The sequence below is a fragment of the Lissotriton helveticus genome, chromosome 2_2 (assembly GCF_964261635.1).
Source record: "Lissotriton helveticus chromosome 2_2, aLisHel1.1, whole genome shotgun sequence".
NCBI lineage: Eukaryota > Metazoa > Chordata > Amphibia > Caudata > Salamandridae > Lissotriton > Lissotriton helveticus.
The window spans coordinates 491,003,844-491,030,536 of record NC_136060.1 but is presented as its reverse complement, the minus strand read 5'-3'; the positions used below and the strand labels follow the sequence as shown (position 1 = coordinate 491,030,536).

Sequence of the window (26,693 nt, the reverse complement as noted above, 5' to 3'; positions counted from 1 at the left end):
CGTCTTCTTGGAGGCGTGTCATCAGCGTGCGGTGGCAGACCGTGTCGAAGGCGGCTGACAGGTCGAGGAGGATGAGGGCTGAGGTTTCGCCGTTGTCTAGTTGGTGCCTGATGTCGTCTGTGGCGGCGATGAGGGCTGTCTCGGTGCTGTGATTTTGTCTGAACCCGGACCGGGATGGGTCTAGGATGTTGTTGTCCTCGAGGTGACGGGTCAGCTGCATGTTGACGATTTTCTCGATTACCTTTGCCGGGGGATCTGGGAGATGGGGCGGAAGTTCTTGAGGTCTTTGGGGTCCGCCTTGGGCTTCTTGAGGAGGGCGTTAATTTCTGCATGCTTTCAGCTTTCCGGGAACGTCGCTGTGTCGAAGGAGATGTTGATGACCTTCTGTAGTTGCGATGGTAGCGCCAGCTTTGTTGAAAACGTGGTGTGGGCAGGGGTCTGACGGAGATCCAGAGTGGATGGAGCTCATGACCTTGCGCGTTTCTTCGTCGTTGACGTGGGACCAGTGGTCAGCTGGTTGCTGCGGGTGGCGATCGGGGTGGGGTCTGTTGCGGTCGGGGTGGGTGAGGTCTTGAGGCTGTCATCGATGTCGGCGATCTTGCGATGGAAAAAGGTGGCCAGTGAATCGCACAGATCTTGCGAGGGCGGGATGTCGTTGGTGTTGGCCCTGGGGTTGGAGAGTTCCTTCACAATGTTGAAAAGTTCTTTGCTGTCTAGTCAGGTTTTGAAGGACGCTCTCTTGGCTGTTCTGATGAGGTGGTGATGTCTGTGGATGGCTTCCTTGTGGGCTGCGTGGCTGTCTGGTGTGCGGTCGTGGAGCCATTTCTTCTCTAGCTTCCGGCATGTACGTTTGGAGGTCTGGAGTTCCTCAGTGAACCAGGCGGCTTTCTTGCTGTGGTGGTTGCTGGGGGGTTTCTTGACCGGGGCGAGGGTGTTGGCGCAGTCGTTGATCCACTGTCTGAAGCTTTGGGCGGCGGCGTCTGTATCAGTGGGGTCGGTGGGTGGGTTCTGGGCGAGGGTGGAGGTCAGCTGGTCTTCGGTGACTTCGCTCCAGCAGCGCCGCGGCAGCAGTTGAGTGCGGTGGTGCGTGGTTGGTTTCTTGAAGGTGAAGTGGATGCAACGGTGGTCGGTCTAGTGGAGTTCGGTGGTGTGGTTGAAGGTGATGTGGGAGCTTGTGGAGAAGACGGGGTCGAGCGTGTGGCCGTTGGCGTGGGTGGGTTTGGTGACGAGTTGTCGGAGGCCGAGGTTGGCGAGGTTGGCGATCAGGGTGGCAGAGTTGGCGTTGTTGTTGTTCTCGAGTTGGTAGTTCAGGTCCCAGAGGAGGATGTAGTCCGTGGAGGCGATTGCGTGGGTGCTAGCAAGGTCTGCGATGGAGTCGCTGAAGACGGTTCGGGTTCCAGGAGGTCTGTAGATGAGTGTACCTCTGAGGGTGGTGTTGGGGTTGGTGTGTATCCGGAAGTGAAGGTGTTCGGCGGAGTTGAGGGAGTCATCTGCGAGGGTGTGGACCTGGAGGGTGGATGTGTGAACGATGGCTATTCCTCCTCCAGTCCCGTTAGTGCGGTCTCTGCGGGAGATTTTGTAGCCGTCCGGGATGGCAATGGCGATGTCAGGTGCCGAGGCGTCGTTCCACCAAGTCTCGGTCAGGAAGGCAATGTCTGGTGCGGCGGAGTCGAGCAGGTTCCAGAGCTCGACGGCGTGTTTGCGTGCGGAGCGGGTGTTCAGGAGGATGCAGTGGAGGTGGTTGGGTCCGGTCCTAGGAGGTTTGGTGGTTCTGTCGCATGTAAAGTTGCAAGTGTGGTAGGAGAAGGGTCCGTGGGTGCGTTTCGGGGAGGCCTGGAAGCAGTGGTGGTCTTGGCCGGTGTTGAGAGCGTGGAGGGTGTTCGTGTCATATCGGAGTCTGGCGTCGTGGCGGGAGAGGGGTCCAGAGGTTCTGGCGCTGGGCGCGGGCAAGGCGTGGATGGGCGCAGATGGGCTTGCCTTTGGCGCGCAATCGGCACGCCCGTTGCGCGCGTCCGCTGCGCGTCCGGGTGGCGGTCGCCATTTGAGGCAAGGAAGGGAGGGAGGAGTAGCTGGGAGGCGGGAGCGCGGCGGCGAGGAGGCGTGGCCTCAGGGGGAACAGCGGAAAAAGCGGGAGTGGGAGAAAAATAGGGCAAGAGGGGGTGGGGGGCTAAGAAAATGACCAAGGAAACACACAAAAATGGCAGGAGAATTACGCAGCAGGAGAAAAAATACCAAAATCTGGCCCAGGTTACTGCGGTGATCAGCAGCAGACAGTGAGCGCGAACTCACGCACAGGAGCACTAAAGCAGGAGCGGCACTCAGCTGGTGGAGCTGTTTGACAGCGGGGGGTGACCTGGCCCCCCCTTGCTTACAGTGTAGTTGAGGCCTTAGGGCCAGGTGGAATGCGCATAGGGGTAAAAATCGCGATTTAGAACCATGCGGGGTGTTTATATGCGGTGTGAATGTATTTTGCATGCTTTTCTATAGAAATGCGACGTAATGGGTGCGTTGTGATTAGTTCCGATGTAAAGGAACGTGATGTAAAAACGGCGATGTGAGGGCATACAATGTAAAGGTTTGCGATGTACCATCATACATCGGCACTCTCACTGGAAAGAGAAGTAGGGTAGATAACAGAAAGGGACAAACACAGAAAGGAGGCAGCCAAAAGCTTGGTAAGTGCAAGAATGAATGATTATTAAGGAATTTTGTAGGTGGTAGAGGGGTACAGTAAACCAGACCTTTAGAAAGAAATAACAGAACTAGAGATGTCTAAAGAATGTGTTTGGAAACACAGTGAAGAAACACATATAGAGGAGCAAAAGGGGCACGATCCGTTGGAGAAATATGAAAATTAAATAGTTATAAAGAGGTAGGAATGATAAAAGGAATTTAAAAGATGGTGGCAGGGCTGGTGTCTCATTGAGGCCAGTATAGAAACTGCCTTATGTGGCCATCACCAACCACCACAAGAAGGCGGCAAATGCAACAAATGGTTTAAATATGATTTTGTTTTTAGGGAAGGGACGAACTGTCATTCACCACGGTTTACTGAGGATCCCTGCAAACGCGCTGGATGGAATGGGGGAGAAAAGGGATAAGCGAGTGAATGAAATGAGTCTGGAGGTGGAGGGCGCTTACCTTCATGACCTCCCCTCCGTCCACCTTCATCAACTGCTTGAGGTTGTGCTCCAGGTGGCCTGGCTTCGAACGCCATTTCAGCAGCCCGAGGAGGTCAACTGCATGGGACGGAGAGAGAGATGGGTTAAAGAGTGTGTGTGGGGGATAGGACAGTTCTACGCTGTCACCAGTAGGTAAAGTCCCTGCAAGACTGTCCATGGGTCAGTCACATTTGGTTGTTTGGAGAAGCGTAGGGTAAGAGCAAGGCGTGATGTCTCGTATTAGAAAGCTAGCACATGAGAAACTCTGCAGGTGAAGACAACTGTGCACACTTGTGACCCTTTAGTGATGAGTACAACCCACCTTCAGTGGGGCTACAAATACAGGAAACATGATTGTTGTACTTGGTGAAAAATAGACATAAAATAATAATTGTGCATAGTGGAATTTAACACGGGAAACCCACTTCCCACAACTCGGGTCCATGAGGCAGTAGTGGCGTTCCATAGAAAACCACTTCCATCAATCTGAAAGCTCTATGAAAAGACACGCCCAGGTATAGCAGGACCTTATGATGAACCTCTTAAAGAGCTACTAGGGTTTTATGTTCGACCAATGTTAGGCATAGGGTACTCGCATCTGGTGGTGGGAATGTCTCTTAATAACCCTATTTACAATGATAGCGATGGGTGGTTCTATGATAAACCACAGCGCACTCCTAGAAGAAGCTTCGTAAGATCCATTCATGGGTTTTTTATGATGAACCCCTTGCTGATGAAGACCAATGATATGTATCTTTAGGTGCCAGGTTATAAGGCCTTGGGGGCTTGGCTCCCACCAATGATTTTTCATCAGTGCCCAAGATTTGGGCCAAGACCATTGACATTGTTTACTGGCTGAACATATTTCATTCTTTTAGATAAAAGACGAGGGGGCAGATTTACAAGCCCCTTGCGCGTCTTTGCACCACTTTTGCATCACTTTTTGTGACGCAATGGTGGTGCAAACAATGTGCCCTATTTACAACGTCCATCACCACCCCCTTTTGTACCGCTTTGGCCTCCATACGTGTGGCAGGGTAAGCTCAGACGTGAGTCCCTTGCTCACTTTGCCACTGGATTCAAGCAAGCCGGTCTGAAGACGGCTGGAATGCCAGAAACCGGTCCTCGGAAGCTTGTTTCCGGTCCAGGGAAGACATGGCTTGGCAGTTCGGGCTGGACTGTTCCCATGAGGCACAGGGTCAGACTGATTTGCATTTAGCCATGTCTGAACTGGGGCGGCAGAGTGGGCTAAAGAACGGTGATGGATTAAACCCAGATCTTTTGACTGGGTGTGAGTGTTTGATTGATTCAGATGCTCCGTCCATCACCACCCCCTTTTGTACCGCTTTTGGCCGCCATAAGTGTGGCAGGGTATGCTCAGACGTGAGTCCCTTGCTCACTTTGCCTCTGGATTCAAGCAAGCCGGGCTGAAGACGGCTGGAATGCCAGAAACCGGTCCTCGGAAGCTTGTTTCCGGTCCAGGGAAGACATGGCTTGGCAGTTCGGGCTGGACTGTTCCCATGAGGCACAGGGTCAGACTGATTTGCATATAGCCATGTCTGAACTGGGGTGGCAGAGTGGGCTAAAGAACGGTGATGGATTAAACCCAGATCTTTTGACTGGGTGTGAGTGTTTGATTGATTCAGATGCTCCGTCCATCACCACCCCCTTTTGTACCGCTTTTTACCCAACAGATGCATCAGAATTTCTGACGCATCTGTCAATCCTTCTGCCACGGTGCGCAGTATTGTAAATACGGCGCATCCATGGTGGCGCAAGCATTTTGTAGGGTGCCGCAAGGAAAGTGACGCATCTCTATAGATGCGTCTCTTTCCTGTAAATCTGTCCCAAGGTGTGGAAGAGTGACCTCAATTCCTAAAGGGGGCCGAGCGGGGTGTCTGGGGCATATAAGGCTGCAGTTCAAAGCCATAGTTCACTTCCTTTACCTTTAGCTCCAAGCATTGCAACATTCAAGGCAGAACATCTACAATGTTTGACTGCTCCTCCTCCAAATGAAGCAGACAAGTGTAACCATTCTTTTAAAATGTTAGGTAATTCATTTATCAGGTCAGCTCAATAGCTCAATAGCTAGAAAATAAGCATGTGATTTACATTAATAAAATAACTTACTGTTCTTTTCTCATTTTCAGTTAGGATAGCACTTAATTTATATTTTTTATAAGGCTGAAATAGTCAGGAGACTTTTTCAGGGCACCAATAAACACAAATCATGATCCGAAACCTCTTAGACCCCTGATTGTGGTTTGTATAAGAAAAGATGCATTGCAAGTCGTATATTTACTTGCATTTATGATGCTCATGGCTATGTTTTTACCTCACCTAAGACTGTACTGAGAGTGGAGTGAGGTTGTGACAGCCCTTCTCATAATGAAGACACATTCATGTGCATTGCATGTGCTAATTTTTCCCTCTCCTATTTTTATTAGGACTTGGTCCCTGCTTTCGGGGTTCAAGAGATGACAAGCGTGGGCATCTGGCTCTGTCTGGTTGGCTGGCGATACCAAAAATGAATAAATATATTTATTATTCACCTCACTAGTCTCATTGTTCTGTCTTCACTTCATTTGGGTGGGTAATATTGTTTGAAGCGTAACTGTTCTGTTATACCGTACAGTTTAGTCTTGATTTTGGGATTTCTGTATAGTTTGTGGATTTCCTGTTTTGTATTCTGTTGTTTATTTCCTTTTTTGTTTTCCTGTAAATTGCACCAGTTCTCATGCTTTGTAAGATCTTCAAATAACTCCCCATTAACACCAGCCGAACCATTAGTCGAGCCCTAGTCACCAGCAGGCTGGCAACACACTCTACATAGGAATCAACGCGCACCTACAGATCAGAACTCAGCGACCAGACTCATCCTCGACCTCGAGTGGAGAAGCGTGGCTCAATGGTTAGAGCGGCAGACCCTGATGCAGAGATCTGGCCCAGGACCAGGGTTCAATTCCCACCTTGGCGGCTCTTGGACTCAATTTCCCATGACCTGATAATTCTCACCGCGGTGCCTACTCTAATCATAGGTCCCACTCTGAAACTCTGGGCAATAGCTTGCTTAATCCCCACAACGGCCCCAACAGCGCTTGGATGCCTGGCTTCACCTTGGGGGTGCCCAGGAGTGGGCACTTCACAGGGAAAAGCCAGGAAGGGTTCCACAGCGGAATGAATACAGCGCTACGAGGCCTCCAGGTCGAAGTGCGCTATATAAATACTATACATTTACATTTACCTCCCAAACAGACCCTCATCACCCCCACCTCAAGAAGAGCCATTGGCTCCTCATACAGGAGAGATGTCAATTCAAGATGCTGACCCACACCTACAAAGCTCTACACAACCAAGGACCACCATACATCAACCACCCCCTGAATTTCCACCAACCCTCCAGATACCTGCCATCTGACAGTTCTTTCCCTTGCACACACCCCCCCGGCATCCGCCAAAGCAGCAGGGGAGGAGGCTACATCTCCATTCTCACGGCCAAGTCCTGGAATGACCTCTCCCTTCACCCCCGGAACTCATCCTCTCTTCTAGAATTCAGAGAAGGACTCAAGACGTGGCTGTTCAACTGAACCCACCTGAAGCAGCACGGTTCTCAGCGCCTGGATACGCTCGCGGGTGATTAACCGTGCTGGTAAATCCCTATTGATTAATTGTATGTCGCTTTTATATTGGTCATGAGTTGGGGTGTGTACTTTCATCCGAGGCCACCATGAGACATACAGTGCTCGCGTGGGGAGGGAAGTGTGTAAGCCGCTTATATTTTGAAAAGAAGGAGAAGGTTTTTGAAGTGGGCGGTTCTTCCCAGAGGAACTGCACTGCCTCCTGGATGTATCACCACATGCGATTGGCTCCTCTGGTGGTGGTATGCCTTGAGACGCCATGAAAATTTCCAATTTGAGACTTTGCATTAGGCTCCACAAAAGCCTAGGAATCCCAACAGACCTTCACACTCACCTGCTGACCGCAGGGGACACTCACCGTTCTGTGTGAGTTTGGTGGAGCTGACCAGGGTGTAGATCTGGAAGCTGTCCCGCGTGCTCACTCCCATGGCTGCCGGGTTCCCGCTCACTCTCAGAGAGGATCCTGAGATCTGCTTGGCCTCAAGGAGGCTTCTAGTAGATGGCAGACACAAGTAGGAGCTGGTGTCCTCGAGCTTTCTGCTGTCACCCTGCAAGGACAAAGAGACTGCTTAATGAGGCGCATGAGGGGCATTATCACAGGGGTCCTTGGTCTGAGCATGGACTACATTACCCATGAGCAACTGGTGCTCATGTAAAGCGCTCCGATACCTTTGGGTCAAGTTTGTGCTATATGTGTGAACAATGCAGCACACATAGAAAGAGGAAAAAACGAGGAGAAATAAAGATATTTCCACTCTTTATGCCTCACCATGGGAGGCATATCTTTTTGGCGCATTCCCAGGTTCGGTATATCTGGGAATACGTAAAAAACAATGGGATTTGCGTGGGACACCCACCGCAATGCCCATGGAACACCTCCTTTGTCCACAGTAAGGCAACACAGCGAGTTGCACTGTGTTACATTACTCCATATTTTTTAACCTCATCCGTGCTCATGACGAGCTCAGCTCGTCATGCGGCACGGTTGCGCTGTGCTCATGACGAGCTAAGCTCGTCATGACCCGCGCGGCGCTCACACGCGGGGATAATTCCCCCGCTGTGCTGAGCGTTCCATTAAGATGGGCGTGGTCTTGACGAGCTCAGCTCGTCATGAGCACAGCGCCACCGTGCTGCGTGACCAGCTGAGCTCGTCACGAGTACCGAGGAGCTGTGCGCGCCCCCCCTCCCCTCAGCATAGCCGGGGAATTAGCCCCGCAGGGGAGGGGTTAAGCCGTTCAAAGCCAAGCAAGGTGGCTTTGCGTGTCTTATAAAATATGACTTAAGGTTTGTTTTGCTCTTGCACCACCTTATGTGATGCAAGAGGAACGCAAACCGGGTCATAAATATGGCCCTAGGTATGTGAGGGTTCATCTCTTATGTGAGTACAGCCATGTGCAGTAATTCTAAAAGAGGTTTAGTTATTTGTTTCAGTATTTTTCTACTTCCTGTATGTTTGAGAATGTTTACAGAAAGCTTACAACAAGCTTAACCCTTCTCTGTCCCCATCCATCGTGTTAACTCCTCTCGAACCCTATTCAGTGTGTTATCTAACCGTGCATTACCGCTACTCCATGTGTGACTGAATCATGTGATGTTCTTTCTGCTACTGCTAACTGCCCCTCATGGCTTTTTTTGGGGAAGCTTGCTCTGCTCCTGTCCGTGTTCTACCTTTGCCCTTGTTTGAAGCTTGGTATAATACTTTTCACTACAGAAAATACAAAACGATTGGCATTGCCACAGCTTGTTTTATTGCATGATATGAATGAAAGGAGAAAACCTCATGCGAGATGAATTTACTTCTGGATTTAAGCCTGAAACAAGGAATTGTTGAAATGGATTAGACTTGTAAAATTTTGAAACATAGATGACAACTGGTTACGTGTCTTATGGAACATTTCTGGCTAATTCTGGCATTTTAGCCAAGAGCACTTTGTTACTTACATGTCTGCTCCTTGTGAGCAGTGCTGTGGTGCTTCAGATTCTTTCTTACATGTCTGACCTCCTTGTAAGCAGGGCTGTTGCACAGCAGAGCCTTTGTTACATGTCTGGGCTCCTTGTAAGCAGTGCTGTGGTGCAGCATGGTCATTCTTACATGTCTGGGTGCCTTGTGAGCTGTACTGTAGCACAGCAGAGCTTTTCTCACATGTCTGGGCTACTTGTAAGGAGTGCTATGGTGGAGCGGAGCCTTTGTTACATGACTGCGCTCCATGTACTATATTGTCTGTGCTGTGGAATAGCAGAGCCTTTACTACATGCCTGGGCTCCTTGTACGAAGTGCTGTGGTGCAGCAAAGTCCTTCTTACATGTCTGGTTCCTTGTAAGCAGTGATGTGGCACAGCAGAGTCTTTGTTATATGTCTGGGCTCCTTGTGAGCAGTGCTGTGGCACAGCATAGTCTTTGTTATATGTTTGGGCTCCTTGTGAGCAGTGCTGTGGCACAGCAGAGTATTTGTTATATGTCTGGGCTCCTTGTGAGCAGTGCTGTGGCACAGCACAGTCTTTGTTACGTGCCTGGGCTCCTTGTAAGCAGTGCTGTGGCACAGCAGAGTCTTTGTTACATGTCTGGGCTCCTTGTAAGCAGTGCTGTGGCACAGCAGAGTCTTTCTCACATGTCTGGGGCCCTTGTAATCAGTGCTGTTGCACAACAGAGCCTTTGTTACCTGTCTGGGCTCCATGCACCACATTGTCCATGCTGTGGGGCAGCAGGGCATTTGTTACATGACTGGGCTCCTTGTAAGCAGTGCTGTGGCATAGCAGAGCCTTTCTTACATGTCCGGGTTCCTTGTAATCAGTGCTGTTGCACAACAGAGCCTTTGTTACCTGTCTCTGCTCCATGACCCTCATTGTCCGTGCTGTGGCGCTCCAGAGCCTTTGTTATCTGTCTGGATCTCCTCATAAGCAGTGTTGTGGCGCTGCAGAGCCTTTGTTATCTGTCTCTGCTCCATGCCCCACATTGTCCGTGCTGTGGCGCTGCAGAGCCTTTGTTACCTGTCTCTGCTCCATGCCCCACATTGTCTGTGCTGTGGCGCAGCAGAGCCTTTGTTACCTGTCTCTGCTCCATGCCCCACATTGTCCGTGCTGTGGCATAGCAGAGCCTTTGTTACCAGTCTGGGGTCCATGCCCCATATTGTCCGTGCTGTGGCACAGCAGAGCCTTTGTTACCGGTCTGGGGTCCATACCCCATATTGTCCGTGCTGTGGGGCAGCAGGGCATTTGTTACATGACTGGGCTCCTTGTAAGCAGTGCTGTGGCGTAGCAGAGCCTTTCTTACATGTCCGGGTTCCTTGTAATCAGTGCTGTTGCACAACAGAGCCTTTGTTACCTGTCTCTGCTCCATGACCCTCATTGTCCGTGCTGTGGCGCTCCAGAGCCTTTGTTATCTGTCTGGATCTCCTCATAAGCAGTGTTGAGGCGCTGCAGAGCCTTTGTTACCTGTCTCTGCTCCATGCCCCACATTGTCCATGCTGTGGCGCTGCAGAGCCTTTGTTACCTGTCTCTGCTCCATGCCCCACATTGTCCGTGCTGTGGCGCTGCAGAGCTCTTGTTACCTGTCTCTGCTCCATGCCCCACATTGTCCGTGCTGTGGCACAGCAGAGCCTTTGTTACCGGTCTGGGGTCCATGCCCCATATTGTCCGTGCTGTGGCGCGGCAGAGCCTTTGTTACCGGTCTGGGGTCCATGCCCCACATTGTCCGTGCTGTGGCACAGCAGAGCCTTTGTTACCGGTCTGGGGTCCATGCCCCATATTGTCCGTGCTGTGGCGCGGCAGAGCCTTTGTTACCGGTCTGGGGTCCATGCCCCACATTGTCCGTGCTGTGGCACAGCAGAGCCTTTGTGACCTGTCTGGGCTCCATGCCACACATTGCTGTGGCACGTCAGCGTCCTTACCTTGTACAGCACCAGGTCGTGTTCACCATCCTGCAGGGTTGTTCCGTCGGGTCTCATGAGCTTCACGAAAGCCATGGAGAAGTTCTTCTCTGCTTTGTCTTTGGCTGGTGAAGGAAAAGGAGGAAATGCTGTCACTTAGCGTTGTAAGGCCTTCATGAAAGCACTATGACAAGCAGGCCAGCAAGAGAGTTGAGTGTATCATCGGGCTGAGCTATAACCACCCAATAACCACCGACTGAGAGGTGCCTAGTCTCTCACCAGGGGTCATAAGCGCTACATAAATCCATTTACATTTACAATCACATGGGGCACAGCAGGGGGGCCAGGGCCCCAGTGGAGGCAAGGGAAAGGGGACAGTGTTGTGGTGCACTGGATCCCTTAGATGTTAGGACTCTGGTGCAAGTTACCCAGTATTGTTCAACTGCCAGCATGCTCTATGCTTCAGTACTAGTACACTGACAGCGTGACCGATGCCCCTGTCAGATTATACACATTGCATTCAATGTTTCACTTTCTGTGGCCCTTGGAGCAGTCCCCTGTCATAAGAGTCCATCGATGCGCCCTTCTAGTGCACAATGAATCAATGAATAAATGAACATGCTCAATACAGCAAGCTCGTCTGACAGGACACTGGTGTCTGGGGCCCTCCACTGGTGACAGTGGTCTGACATCTCCTAAGGAGCTGCAGGTGACCTTTGACTCCAGGGTGCAACCTGACCCCCTCATCCCATGCTGCTTTGGAAATATGAATAATACCCCAGCCCCACTTCTAGATCTCTGACAGAACATAGACAGAAATTTAAGGGTGGACATAGTTCTGTGAAGTTCTGTCGGACTCCCAATTAATAAAACAGAGACCTCTTATACTTTTGATAAAATAACAAGCATCTCTGTCTTCACATGCTAACCTGCATATAGTTATTTCACAAAAGTGAAAATGAAAAGGTATCAAGCAGTGAGAGAGGTGATGATTTTGGGATCCTCCCTAACCTAGGGAGAGAACCAACCAGATGCCTTGAAATCAAAGAGCACATCTTGCTGAACAATTCGGCGGTGGTCCCATCCTCTTAGGACCACCCCAAGCACAGTTATGAGCAAAAATACAATCCCAACCAAAGGCCCTGCAAAGCATTATGGGACGAGATTAGCAGTGGGCAGTGAATATTATAGTATCCAATATCAAAATAATTCTACAAAGAGCTGCAGTTCAACTAGTCGTTACTAGGTGTCCCTCAGGAGTCAAATGCAAAAGCATTGAAACCATTTCATGAAGCTGCAGTTCCACTAGTCATTACTAGGTGTCCCTCACGAGTCAAATACAAAAGCATTGAAACCATTTCATGAAGCTGCAGTTCCACTAGTCGTTACTAGGTGTCCCTCATGAGTCAAATGCAAAAGCATTTGACTTGAGGGACACCTAGCAATGACTAGTTGAACTGCAGCTTGGTGTAATAATTTCAATGCTTTTTCATTTGACTCGTGAGGGACACCTAGGAACGACTAGTTGAACTGTAGCTCTTTGTATAATTATTTTGATATTGGTTACTATAATATTCACTGCCCACTGCTAATCTCATCCAATAATGCTTTGCAGGGCCTTTGGTTGGGATTGTATTTTTGCCCATAACTGTGCTTGGGGTGGTCCTAAGAGGATGGGACCACCACTGAATCGTTCAGCATTATATGCTCTTTGTGTTCAAGGCATCTGCTTGGTCCTCCCCCTAGGTTAGGGGGGACCCCAAAATCATCACCTCTCTCATTGCCTGATATTTTTTACTTTCAAAGTTCACTTTTGTGATTTGGTTATATGCTTTTTAGCATCTAAATTTGCTTTATCAAAACATTTGTGGGTGCAGTTTAGTAGCTCACTCCGCTGTGTGGAGGAACGGAGTTTTGTTTGAATTCCATTTTTAATGGTCTCCGCAAACTCCGGTAGAGGAGAGTTCATTGCCCAGGGTTACAGAAAATACCTACTTTTGTGATTGTTTCCGTGACATCCCACACACACAATGACATGCTGGGCCTTGTAGCCCTACATGATATTTATAGCACTTCACAGTGGATGGTCAAGCTACATCCACCTCTTTGCGCCCCCTAGCGGCCAATGCCAGAAGTACTTACAGTCCACCGAGGAGCGGTGCTTGAAGGTGAACCTTAGGTGACATCTGTGCACGTCTTCGATGGGAACTCCAATCTGGAAAAGGGAGGACACGTGAGGACTCAGGTTACCTTGCCAAGGTATGAAAGTTGCCCTGTTACCTGTCTCTACTGCTGACCTGCCCCTCGCCCCTGGGCACAGGGTCCCACCCACTTTCATAAAACCCTGACAATGTCAAACAACCCCGACTGCCACCATTACCCGCACCACAATAATTCTGTCTCATCCTTCCCCTCAGTGTTTTTTCCACTGTGTAGTCTCGAACTTCCAGAGTCAGCAAGAGTGTCACCTATGAGGTGCACCAGTGGAGCCCTCACATCCGTGTTGGGTGGGTACCAAAAGAGCCCCCTTCCGCCTCTCTTCCTATAGGGAGTAACTAGCACAGACTAACCTTGAGGGTCTCCATCCAGGACTTTGAGCTTTCCTTGACCGCTAACCTTTACCCCTTGGAGTCACACCTCCCCTCCTGGAACCGGAAGACCCCCAGACTAACCTTGAGGGACTACATCCAGTACTGTGAGCTCTCCCTGACCCTTAACCTTTACCCCTTGGTGTTAGACACCCCGTACAGGAAAAACCCAAGACTAACCTTGACCGTTTTGGTACTGGAGTTTACTGAGCTGTTTCTGGGTGATGCCGGCGTAGAGTGGGTTGCCGTAGTCAAGTCCGCTGGTGATGAGTGCCTGGGTGACCATCTTTCTGATTTCTGTGGGGATCAATCTGAATGTCTATCAAAAGAGGAGGAGAGTGTGGAAGCAGGATGAGGATACTGCGTGGATTTGGCAGTTCATTGTGAGCGAGGAATCCAGAATGATGCCAAGGTTGTGTGCATGGGTGGGAAGAGTTCGTAGTGCAGCAGGCCACCTCGAGTCGTCCCAGGCTGAGGGGGTAGGACCCAGGATGAGTACTTTGGTCTTTTCCGAGTTCAGCTTGAAGCAGCTGTCTTTCATCCAGGTGGCAACGGCCTTCATTCCGCAGGGAAAGTTGATTCTAGTGGCTGTGGGTTTATTGGTGAGGGAGGGAATTAGCTGGGTGTCGTCAGCGTAGGAGACGATGTTGAGTCCATGGTTTCTGATGATGGCGACACGGGGGGCCATGTAGACGTTGAAGAGGGTGAGGCTCAGGGGGGAGCCCTGGGTCACTCTGCAGCTGATCTCTGTAGGTTTTGAGAGGAATGGGGGAGTCTTACTCGCTGTGTTCAGCTGGTAAGGAAGAAGTGGATCCAGTCCAGTGCCTTGTCGCAGATGCCGGCGTTGTTGAGTCTCGTGATTAGGGTGCGGTGGGAGATGGTGTCAAAGGCAGCTGATAGGTCTAGTAGGATAAGGGCTACGGATTCGATCCTGCCCAGGATGGAGTGGATGTGGGTGGCGGTGAGGAGTACGGTCTAGGTGCCATAGTTGCTTCAGAACCCAGATTGGGAGGTGTCCAGGACCTGGTGCTCTTTGATAAACTTGGAGAGTTGAGCGTTGACGGCCTTCTCGATTACCTTGACTGGGAAGGGGAGTAGGGAGAGGGGTCTGAAGTTCTTGAATTCTGTCGGGTGGACGAACGGCTTTTTCCGCAGCAGGGGGTTGACCTCGGTGTGTTTCAAGTCATCGGGGAAAGTGGAGGTTTCGATGGAGCAGTCTATGGTGTGGCGAAGATCGGGGTTGATGGAGGCGGCTGCTCTATGTAAGATGTGATACGGGCAAGAATCCGAAGGGGCTCTGGAGTGGATGCTCTTCATGGTCTCGAGTGTGTCGCCTGTGCTGAGCGGAGTCCAGTTGAACACGATCTGTTGGGGTGCAGAGTGGTTGTGTGTGGTGGTGGCAGACTTTGTGGCAGGATCTTGGGTGTTGAAGCTGTCATAGATCTGCCTGATCTTGTGGTGAAAGAAGGTGCTGAGTTTGTTGCAGAGGTCTTGGGTCAGTGGGATGTATCTGGTCTTGCTGTTGGGCCAGGCAAACTCCTTGACTATGGCAAAGAATGTTTGCTCTTGTGTGCATTGGCATTGATTCTATCTTGGAAGGTTTTTTTCCTTGTGATTTTGAGGAGAAGATGTTGTGTGTTGACAGCAGTTTTGAAGGTTTTGTGGGTTTCTGGGGTTTTGTTGTTCCTTTATCTCTTCTCGAGTCATCTGCTGGTGCGTTTGGACTCATGGAGGGGGGGGATGGGGAGAGTGAACCAGCTGGCTCCCCCCTTGTACAACAAGACCCCCAGACTAACCTTCAGCATCTCCATGAAGGGCTGTTTGCTCTCCTTGAACCTTAACTTTTACCCCTTGGCGTCACACCTCCCCTCCTTGTACAAGAAGATCCTCAGACTTACCTTGAGAGTCCCCATCCGGTGCTTTGAGCCCTCCCGGACCCTTAGCCTTTACCCCACTGTGTCAGATGCCCCCCGGACAGGAAGACGCTCAGACTAACCTTCAGCATCCAAAATAATCAAGAAGGTAGGGAGGAGGAACAAATGTCCATTTACTTCCCCAGGTTAAGTATGTAGGTTATCAGGTGCAGAAATGGACACTTGTTACAAATCTAAACCTTTGGATAGAAAAAACTCTATAGCACCCTCAAAAACTCAATGTATTACGGTATTGCGGTATATATCTTTCTTCCGCCCCACATTGTAGTTGTGGCATTTATCATAGGGTGCTATAGTACGTGCTTGGTGCCCGCCTCATCCAGAGGCTCCTCTGGTCTAGTTTGCAGTGTCCAGAGATTTGTAGGGTGCCCCCACAAGGTAAGGGTGAGTGATATATATGAAAAAGTGAGTTTAAAAATTATAGAACTACCCCTCAAAATCTTTAACAAATGGTGTGAGTCTATAATAATAAGACATAAGTGGTACTTGTAATAGATCGAGTTACTTGATCTATAAGTATATTTAAGGTTTTGTCGACATGTTTCAGCCCCCCTTGGCTCGGTTGAGTCTATGGGGCTTTCGTCAGGACTAACAGACAAACAAACATTAAAATGTGTCTAGTACTTACACAACTTGTGTAGTAACTTTAGAATGCCTATTTGTAGGCTTTCACTGACCAATCGCACTCTTTTAGTCTAATAGTAATCGGATTTTGGCCTCGTCAGGGAGTTCAAGCTTCCTTGTAGCTCAGAGCCGCATGGCTGAGGATTCCGCCGCTTGTGCTGACTCTGCCCCTGGACCAGCTGGCTCCCCCCTTGTACAACAAGACCCCCAGACTAACCTTCAGCATCTCCATGCAGTGCTGTTTGCTCTCCTTGAACCTTAACTTTTACCCCTTGGTGTCACACCTCCCCTCCTTGTACAAGAAGATCCTCAGACTAACCTTGAGAGTCCCCATCCAGTGCTTTGAACCCTCCCGGACCCTTAGCCTTTACCCCACTGTGTCAGATGCCCCCATACAGGAAGATCCTCAGACTAACCTTGACCGTCTTCCTCTAGTGCTGTAACCTCTCCCCGACCCTTAACCTTTACCCCTTGGTGTCACACCTCACCTCCTGATACAGGAAGATCCCAAACTAACCTTGACTGTCTCCATCCAGTGCTGTGAGCTCTCACTGACCCTTAACCTTTATCCCATGGTGTCAGACACCCCTCCTTGTAAAGTAAGACCCCCAGATTACCCTTGCCCACTCTATCGCTTTGACTCTTACCCTTTACACCTAGCTCTCACTCCTCCCCTTCTCGCACAGAAAGACCCCAGAATAACCTTGACCGTCTCCCTCCAGTGCTGTGAGTGCTACATGACCCTTAACCTTTACCCCCATGGTGTCCCACCTCTCCTACTTGTACAGGAAGACACCCAGACTAACCTTGAGGGTCTCCATCCAGTGCTGTGACCTCTACATGACCATTAACCTTTACCCCATGGGGCCACTCCTCCCCTTCACGCACAGAAAGACCCCAAACTAAGCTTGACTGTCTCCCTCCAGTGCTGTGAGTTCCACATGACCCTTAACCTTTACCCCTTGGTGTCACACCTCACCTCCTGATACAGGAAGATCCCAAACTAACCTTGACTGTCTCCATCCAGTGCTGTGAGCTCTTACTGACCCTTAACCTTAATCCCATGGTGTCAGACACCCCTCCTTGTAAAGTAAGACCCCCAGATTACCCTTGCCCACTCTATCCAGTGCCATGACTCTTAGCCTTTACATCTAGCTCTCACACCTCCCCTTCTCGCACAGAAAGACCCCAGACTAACCTTGACTGTCTCCCTCCAGTGCTGTGAGTGCTACATGACCCTTAACCTTAATCCCATGGTGTCAGACACCCCTCCTTGTAAAGTAAGACCCCCAGATTACCCTTGCCCACTCTATCCAGTGCCATGACTCTTAGCCTTTACATCTAGCTCTCACACCTCCCCTTCTCATACAGAAAGACCCCAGACTAACCTTGACTGTCTCCCTCCAGTGCTGTGAGTGCTACATGACCCTTAACCTTTACCTCTTGGTGTCCCACCTATCCTCCTTGTACAGTAAGACCCCTAGACTAACCTTGAGGGTCTCCATCCAGTGTCGTGACCTCTACATGACCCTTAACCTTTACCCCCTGGTGTGACACCTCTCCTCCTTGTACAGGAAGACCCCCAGACTCACCTTGACGGTCTCCATCCAGTGCTGGTGCCGCTGCTGGTAGTAAACCACAGAGCTGTACTCACTGACCGGCTTACTGCCCGCGCCCTGGAAGATCACATTCTGGAGAGAAATAAGATGGAGGGGTGGAGAGAAGAGAGCATTAGAGGGCAGCGTCAGGAGGGAGGGCAGACAGAAGTGTTGTACAAGACAAAGGGGCATTAACCAAGAGACGTAACGCCGCTTTTCCGGCACATAGTGCCAGAAAAGCGGCGATTATTTTTACTCATTATTAACAATTCGCCGCTAACCAGCGCCAGGAAACCCATGGTGTCAGTGCGCTTTACAAATCCCACCTAACATAACATAACATAACATTTATTAGCACATGGTAGCAGCCATTTTATTAACGCCTTGCCTCGCATCGCTAAAGAGATGCAAAGTAGGTGTAGTTTCCCAGAAACAACAGGGAAAAACTTGCTAACCAGACATTGCGTTATTTACAAGCCGGCCCCAGACACGCAAAGCAATAATAAAAGCCACGCTAACCATGTTATCGCTGGTATCTAAAGTCTGCTTTATTTCCGACTTAGCTATCTGTATAATAGGAGGTGGATCGCAAGGTTAAGTCCACATCTCCCTATTATCAACATTTTCATTAGCGCAGTTCTCTTATCGCAGGATTTCACACGCTAATGCTCATTATCACCATCTATCACCGGATTTCACATCGCCTGTTAGCAAAGCGTTGCAAATACGCCGCTAACAAGGCGATGTAATCCGGCAATAGAAGGCGGTAATGAAAAACACGCTAAGCGCGTTTAGCGATAACTATCTCATGTTGTTGTTGATATGCCCCGACATGAGGTGGAGGAAAAAACTGAAGAAGTTAGGAGCTAGCGGTGAGGGAACGAGAGAGAGGAAATATGAAAGGGTGACCTCAGACGTCATTTAACGATTAGCCTAGGGTAGCAGCTACTGTCCATAGCTTGCCCCTGGTCTAGGGGTCATGAACTGAAGGCTGCCACTATAACAGGAAGTAAACAAGGGGCATATTACCAACGTTAGGCGATATTTATCGCTAACGATGCTTAGCAACAAATTTTTTAACGCTAAGCATCGTCAGAAATTATCACAGATAAACCTTGCTATTATCAAGGTTTATCGCAAATGCGATAAAAAACGGCCGTAATGCATGAATATCACTGAAAAGTCAGCGATATTCATGCATTACCGAGCTAATGCTCTTAGCAATGTTATCCACCTCCCATTGGATAACATGGCTAAGAACTGCTCAGGGCGGTGTTAGTTTTTGGAGATATTCGCGCTTAGCGCGAATATCTCTAAAAGTTGGTAATAGGGGGAGGAGCCAAGATGGCGTCCGGGACGGTCGCCTAGTCCCTCGGCTCCGGAGACCGTCTCCTCCCGAGCTCACATCCTGCCTGTAATCCTGTACTAAAAAGGCACATTTGTGGTGGCGAGCACCTCCGACTACCATCGGCGAAATCCTGAGGCTTGCACCTGCTTTAACACGGGGGAAACATACAGCTGCAGTTCGTGGCCCGCAGCAGCCATGAGACCGGGGCCTCGAGTGGATAGTGAGGCTGGTCACCAGATGAATAACAGCGGGCGCCGGTGACTACGAGGTGTCGGTCGGGTCATGTGTGACGAAAAACGGCCGATTTCCGGACTGCATATCCTGCCGGCTACGGACACGACCCCGATTGCGTGCCTAACAATGTGCTTGGAGTGAATTGCACGATCGTGGGAGCCTTGACCGTTCACCGTTGGATAACTGCGTGCGCATTGTCCCGCTATCGGCGGGAGGTTCCAGAATTTCCGCTCACTTGATACCGAGCGGGGCCTGCTCGCATCGGCAGTTGTTTTTTGCACTATATTGGTGTCGGCAGCCACGAGTGCGGTACAAAGATGCCTGATGCCCCTCGGCCTGCTACCTGGCCCCAAATCAGGGCGGCCCTGCCCGTGCGCACAACGGGTGAGACGGAGTGCAGCCTCGGGGAGACTGAGCCACACAGTGCTTGTGAGTGTATGGAAAAGGAAGATTCGATCGAGGGGAGGCTTGGAAGAGACTTGCACTATGGCGATCTTATAGCCGCTCTTGTTGCCCTACGTCACGACTTGGTGCAATCTGCCCGAATCCTGGGTAGTAAAGTGGATGAGCTCGTGTCTGCACTGGGGCACTCGAGAACGGCTGGTCAACGGGTGTACAGTGTTATGCCTCATTCAATGCCCGGTTGTATCAAGATGGCGGCACTAAGCGACGCCGGCGGGCTTGAAAACCCGATGCCCGGGACTTCTCTTGTTGAGGATCTTGACTGCCTGAGACGATGTGTAGACCTTGGTTTGGAATCTCGACGGCTGTGTTCGCCCCAGGCCGTGCTTTCCGTGCCCCGACGGCCGCTCAAGCGGTGGTTGGACATTGAGATCTTTCTCCCCGGCCCTGCTCTTCTGATTATCAGGTGGAAGGTGTACTTTCGGGCCGGGACGGGGCCACTGGAACGACGTGAGAAGGGTCTGGCAGATGTCCGGTTACATCGAATTGACGCTCCTGTGCTGCTGCTCACGCCCGCCTGGGCGCTCCGACTCCCCGTACAGATTGACCTTGGGGCGGCTGGCTGGTTGAGCTCTGCTGACGCTTTGGATCGCACGGGACAGGGTTGAAGTCGTGTCTTGGATTGTTAGCCATTGTGTCTTCTCCAGTGTCTGTAGGATTAACCCTTTGCCTCTTGTCGTGAGTGATCAGAACCGCTTTGCTGATTTGTCGATGGTGGGCAGTGGACCTGCTTTGACTTTTTAGACTCTGTATACGCCTATCCTGTTTTTCCTTCTCTCTAATTGACTTCGACACTCTACTGCTTTCGGTTATTTTCGTGATGCAGGCGGTTCGGATGGATAGAACCCGTGTGAAAACCGCAATAACTCGTTTGTATTGGACGGGGTCTTGTGATGGAACGTGAGGGTTTGGGCTGAACTTGATTGGACTTTGATGCAATGTTTCTTTTATCTTTGCTGGGGTATATCTGTGGGAGCGAGGGCCAGAAGTGGTTCTGTGTGTTTAATATTTCTTTGTCTGATGTGATCGGGACGGGACTTGCTGCCTCTGTGGTTCCGGGGATCGGGCGGGATGGTCCGTTCTCTGCTTGCGATTCCCCTATGGAATGTCTCTTGATTTGCTATCACTTGCTTACCATTACGGTACGGGATGTCTGCTCTTGGTGGGGGGATGGGAGTCCGGGAGCTCGTATTGATTTGTTGTATTCTCCTCCAACCTTTTTTCCCTTCCTTGGGGTGTAGTTTAGGGGGCGACAGGCACGCTGCTAGTGGGGTTAGGTCGTAGCCATCTGCAGGGGTGTAGGGTGGGGGGTTGTGGTTTTTTTTTTTTTTTTTCCTTTGTTATTTTCTATGACCATTCTATTTCCCCTTTCCTTTCTTCACAAGAGCTGTGGCGTATTCTCCTGATCCTTGCCTGAACGTCTCCGGGTGTCACATGTTTGTTCCGTACATCCTGTACTCCTGGTGGGCGGGTGCTGTTGATGGGTGCCTGCGGTCATTGCTATCCAATTGTTTTGCTTCTGGTTCACACTGCATTTGATTTTTCTGCTGCTTATGACTGTACATTATTTAGTCACTTCATTCGCCCATCCATGGCTGTGCTGTATTTCGTTTAATGACACCCGATATGTGTATTTTCCTCTTGTGTTATAATAATAAAAAGTTATTACAACAAAAGTTGGTAATAGGAGATAGCGATGTTAGCGACTGTTTCCAGTCGCTAACATCTTGGCACGCCCACTTCGCATGTCATTAGTGATAAATATCACTGACATGCAAAGTGGGGCCCAAGATGGTCGCTATCTCCTACTAGCTGTCGCTAACTGGTGTTAGCGACAGCTAGGTAATAGGGAGATAATTTTATCTCCGCTTTCTTGGCTTTTAAAGCCAAAAAAGCGGAGATAAACCCCCTTGATAATATGCCCCCAAGTTCCTAAAAGGCATGATTAAATCCAGTACTTTCCAATAAGCCTTCCTATAGACAAGGCCACTGGAATCCTCCGGCACCTGCTCACACCTACCCTCGCTTTCTCTTGTTTGTCACGTACATATCAAGTCCATTCTTTTCTTACTCAACTCTTTAGTATACAATAATTCTTTTATCATTTTAAAAGTTCTCTTCAATCTCTATAACACCCAGTTAGTAGTCCAACTGGACGCTGTATCTGATTGTTTGATTTTTGCATTTCTTAGTCACTTTCTTACTTTTAAGTTGTGAGGCTTAGTTGGTTATTTGTGTGCCTTAAAGCTGGACTAATGCCAGCACTGTGTGCGTCACTAGTATAACAAGCACTGAATAGAGTTCAGCAGGGCATGCTGGGTACCCCGTGGACAGGCCACCTGTGCTATGAGTTAAGGGCACCTCAAACTCTAACCTCACCTCCCACTTTTATTGTTTCCATCTCCTGATTCCCCCAGGCACCTTTCTTTTCCATTATCTCTTTCTTCCTCAGCCAGCATTTCCCAGGCCCCCTTCAAACTGTAATATTTGCCCCCCTCTGTATCCATCACTCCATCCATCTCCATTACCCCCCCCCAACCCCCCCCCCCGCCATCACCATTTTTTGGGCGCAGCCTACCAGGCATCACAGATGTCTGGTTTGCTAAAGACATCTTGAGGACATTCAGGAACGCCGTACCCTGTTGGTTACCATTGGCTTTGTGGTTTGTAACTCACATTTTCTGGCTCTATATTTGATGGGTTTATTTGCTTTAGGCTGTCCAGCTTGAGTTACCCAACCCTTGTTTACTGTATTCCTCCACCAACTCGCTTTCTCTTAAACAGGCTTTTAAATCTTGTTCTTATCTTGTCACATTTGCTTTGCATTCAAAGGCAGAGGTCAAATGACAAGCTCTCTAGAGCTTGGTGGTTACTTTTCCTTCTTTGACAAAGTGAGAAAATGTGTGTGACAATTCTGCTGAGCATCCATGCAAGAATAGAGGGTGTGATTTTTTTTCTAGCACACAAGAAAGAAAAAGGAACTGTGCTGATGTTTCAAAATAAATCAGAATTACTACAACCGAAGCACATTTTTTTGTAATTCTGTAGTGTGGTGCCAACAAGTATTTTAATACAATCAAAACACATCAATATACCAAGTGATGACATCTGCACACATATCGTGTGTGTGCAGTAAAACCGTATTTTGCTGCAAATGTGGTGGTCATTTCAATTGAAAATGTGTATTGCAAAGTCATCCTGTGCCCTGGGCACCCCCTTTTTTTGGCTGACTGGTACTGGTGGTAACTGACTCTGACTGTCCCTGGGTTCTGCCTAACCAGGCCCAGGATGACACAAAAGAGGATGATGGATGGAGCGTTTGAGCAAATCAAACACTCACCCCCAGTCAACTGATCTGGGTTTAATCCATCACCATTCTTTAGCCCACTCAGCCACCCCACTTCTGACATGGCCATATGCAAATCAGTCTGACCCTGTGCCTCATGGGAACAGTCCAACCCGAACTGCCAAGCCATTTCTTCCCTGGACCGGAAACAAGCATCCTGGGACCGGTTTCAGATTCATAATCCTCATCAGCCAGGCTATCTTGAAACCAGTGGCCAACTGAGCAAGGGACTCACGTCTGAGCATACCCTGCCACACTTAGGGCGAACAAAGCGATACAAAAGGGGATGATGGACGGAGCGTTTGAGCAAATCAAACACTCACCCCCAGTCAACTGATCTGGGTTTAATCCATCACCATTCTTTAGCTCACTCCGCCACCCCAATTTAGACATGGCTATATGCAAATCAGTCTGACCCTGTGCCTCATGGGAACAGTCCAGCCCGAACTGCCAAAGCCATGTCTTCCCTGGACCAGAAACAAGCATCCTGGGACCGGTTTCTGGCATCACAGCCGTCATCAGCCAGGCTAACTTGAATACAGTGGCAAAGTGAGCAAGGGACTCATGTCTGAGCATATCCTGCCAACTTAGGGCGAACAAAGCGATACAAAAGGGGATGATGGACGGAGCGTTTGAGCAATTCAAACACTCTCCCCCAGTCAGCTGATCTGGGTTTAATCCATCACCATTCTTTAGCCCACTCAGCCACCCCAGTTCTGACATGGCCATATGCAAATCAGTCTGACCCTGTGCCTCATGGGAACAGTCCAGCCCGAACTGCCAAGCCATGTCTTCCCTGGACCGGAAACAAGCATCCTGGGACCGGTTTCGGATTCATAATCCTCATCAGCCAGGCTATCTTGAATCCAGTGGCCAAGTGAGCAAGGGACTCATGTCTGAGTATACCCTGCCAACTTAGGGCGAACAAAGTGATACAAAAGGGGATGATGGACGGAGCGTTTGAGCAAATCAAACACTCACCCCCAGTCAACTGATCTGGGTTTAATCCATCACCATTCTTTAGCCCACACAGCCACCCCAGTTCTGACATGGCCATATGCAAATCAGTCTGACCCTGTGCCTCATGAGAACAGTCCAGCCCCAACTGCCAAGCCATGTCTTCCCTGGACCGGAAACAAGCATCCTGGGACCGGTTTCGGATTCATAATCCTCATCAGCCAGGCTATCTTGAATCCAGTGGCCAAGTGAGCAAGAGACTCACATCTGAGTATACCCAGCCAACTTAGGGCGAACAAAGTGATACAAAAGGGGATGATGGACCGAGCGTTTGAGCAAATCAAACACTCTCCCCCAGTCAGCTGATCTGGGTTTAATCCATCACCATTCTTTAGCCCACTCAGCCACCCCAGTTCTGACATGGCCATATGCAAATCAGTCTGACCCTGTGCCTCATGGGAACAGTCCAGCCCGAACTGCCAAGCCATGTCTTCCCTGGACCGGAAACAAGCATCCTGGGACCGGTTTCGGATTCATAATCCTCATCAGCCAGGCTATCTTGAATCCAGTGGCCAAGTGAGCAAGGGACTCATGTCTGAGTATACCCTGCCAACTTAGGGCGAACAAAGTGATACAAAAGGGGATGATGGACCGAGCGTTTGAGCAAATCAAACACTCACCCCCAGTCAACTGATCTGGGTTTAATCCATCACCATTCTTTAGCCCACTCAGCCACCCCAGTTCTGACATGGCCATATGCAAATCAGTCTGACCCTGTGCCTCATGGGAACAGTCCAGCCGGAACTGCCAAGCCATGTCTTCCCTCGACCGGAAACAAGCATCCTGGGACCGGTTTCCGATTCATAATCCTCATCAGCCAGGCTATCTTAAATCCAGTGGCCAAGTGAGCAAGGGACTCACGTCTGAGTATACCCAGCCAACTTAGGGCGAACAAAGTGATACAAAAGGGGATGATGGATCGAGCGTGTGAGCAAATCAAACACTCACCCCCAGTCAACTGATCTGGGTTTAATCCATCACCATTCTTTAGCCAACTCAGCCACCCCAGTTCTGACATGGCCATATGCAAATCAGTCTGACCCTGTGCCTCATGGGAACAGTCCAGCCCGAACTGCCAAGCCATGTCTTCCCTCGACCGGAAACAAGCATCCTGAGACCGGTTTCGGATTCATAATCCTCATCAGCCAGGCAATCTTGAATCCAGTGGCCAAGTGAGCAAGGGACTCACGTCTGAGTATACCCTGCCAATTTAGGGCGAACAAAGTGATACAAAAGGGGATGATGGACGGAGCGTTTGAGCAAATCAAACACTCACCCCCAGTCAACTGATCTGGGTTTAATCCATCACCATTATTTAGCCCACTCAGCCACCCCAGTTCTGACATGGCCATATGCAAATCAGTCTGACCCTGTGCCTCATGGGAACAGTCCAGCCCGAACTGCCAAGCCATGTCTTCCCTCGACCGGAAACAAGCATCCTGAGACCGGTTTCGGATTCATAATCCTCATCAGCCAGGCAATCTTGAATCCAGTGGCCAAGTGAGCAAGGGACTCACGTCTGAGTATACCCTGCCAACTTAGGGCGAACAAAGTGATACAAAAGGGGATGATGGACGGAGCGTTTGAGCAAATCAAACACTCACCCCCAGTCAACTGATCTGGGTTTAATCCATCACCATTATTTAGCCCACTCAGCCACCCCAGTTCTGACAGGGGCAGTGCTATGGTGAAAACACAGTGTAAATACCTATATACACTTGGGTACACTAATGGTTGTGGTACCCCTATGAATAGCATGACCTTCCTTATAAGTCCCCAGTACATAATAGGACAGGGGGGTCGAAACCACCTTTAAGTCCCTCGTATATAATAGGTCGAGGCAGTTTAGAGGCCAGCAGCGCTTTCTGCACTTGCATGTGTGCACTGCTGAGAGCCCGAGGTCATTTAAAAAGCAGCCCCGTGTTGCAGAACAACTGCTTTTAAATGTAAATTGTGCCCAAACTCGGCTTTGGTGTTAGGGGCACTTAAAAATGGATAACCTACAATATGTTGGCATATTAGGTACCCCCAGAGTCTCCTCTAGATGTCGCAGGGGAGGGGGTTCAGGTGCTTATAAGAATGGTCCTTATAAAATAGGCTTTATATACCCTGGGGATAGAGACAGTGCACATTTCACTTCCCTCTTTGTAGTAAAGTGCTTCCCAAAAGCTAGGAGCACAGTGGAGTGAGGATGTTTATTATTTTTGCATATTCAGAACCCCTAAAGTCTCCTCCAGGTGTCCCGGGGTTAGGGTTTATGTAGCTATAAGCAGGGTCCTTATAAAAGATGGTGTTGGCGAAATTTGACATTTCGTTTTCCCCATTGTAGATTCCCAGCCACATAGGTTAACATTACAATAGTTTATGAACTCATAAGTACTGCTAGGAATTCAAGACCAATACAATTCAAGGACTTACGAGAATGGTATTGATAAATCCAACAACATTCTATTGTTGAATTTATCTTGAAAAATACAAAAAATAAGTTGCAAGAATTTCTTGTCTGCAAGCCAAAATGCTGCCTTTCAGTGGTCTGCCCCGTAGTGTTTTATCTAGGAACCTAAATCGATATTTCTATTTTATGCCCTTGTTCGACTATAATCAATAATATCCCTATAAAGGCATAACGAATCATATCCATTTTAGTCGTAGCACATGCAGTCACATTAAGCAAGGCTACTTCCCCGGACTCCTAGAAAGCACAACGAGTTCTCTAAACAAACCAAACCTCCAGCAACCTGGGAAATCCCCCTTGCTTTTGTTTTGATTTTGTCCTAGAACTCCTGTAAAGCACTGTAAGAACGACCAGTTCTTAGTGACATCTTTATTGACGTCTTATGTCCAACCTTACGTCAAACCCGGCACCTTTCAGGTATAA

At 49.5% G+C, this 26,693-nt stretch overlaps 1 protein-coding gene across 1 annotated transcript in view; it reads right to left on the bottom strand.

Annotated features, from left to right (window-relative positions):
- Positions 1 to 26,693, bottom strand: part of LOC144821564 (dedicator of cytokinesis protein 2-like) — a 3,201,295-nt gene that overhangs the window by 2,556,229 nt on the left and 618,373 nt on the right. The window contains exons 15-19 of the mRNA XM_078678750.1: positions 17,403 to 17,501; positions 12,807 to 12,879; positions 10,686 to 10,789; positions 7,158 to 7,347; positions 3,142 to 3,239 (exon numbers count right to left, since the gene is read on the bottom strand). Of these exons, the coding sequence (XP_078534876.1) occupies positions 3,142 to 3,239; positions 7,158 to 7,347; positions 10,686 to 10,789; positions 12,807 to 12,879; positions 17,403 to 17,501 (564 nt within the window). The remainder of the gene's footprint in view (positions 1 to 3,141; positions 3,240 to 7,157; positions 7,348 to 10,685; positions 10,790 to 12,806; positions 12,880 to 17,402; positions 17,502 to 26,693) is intronic.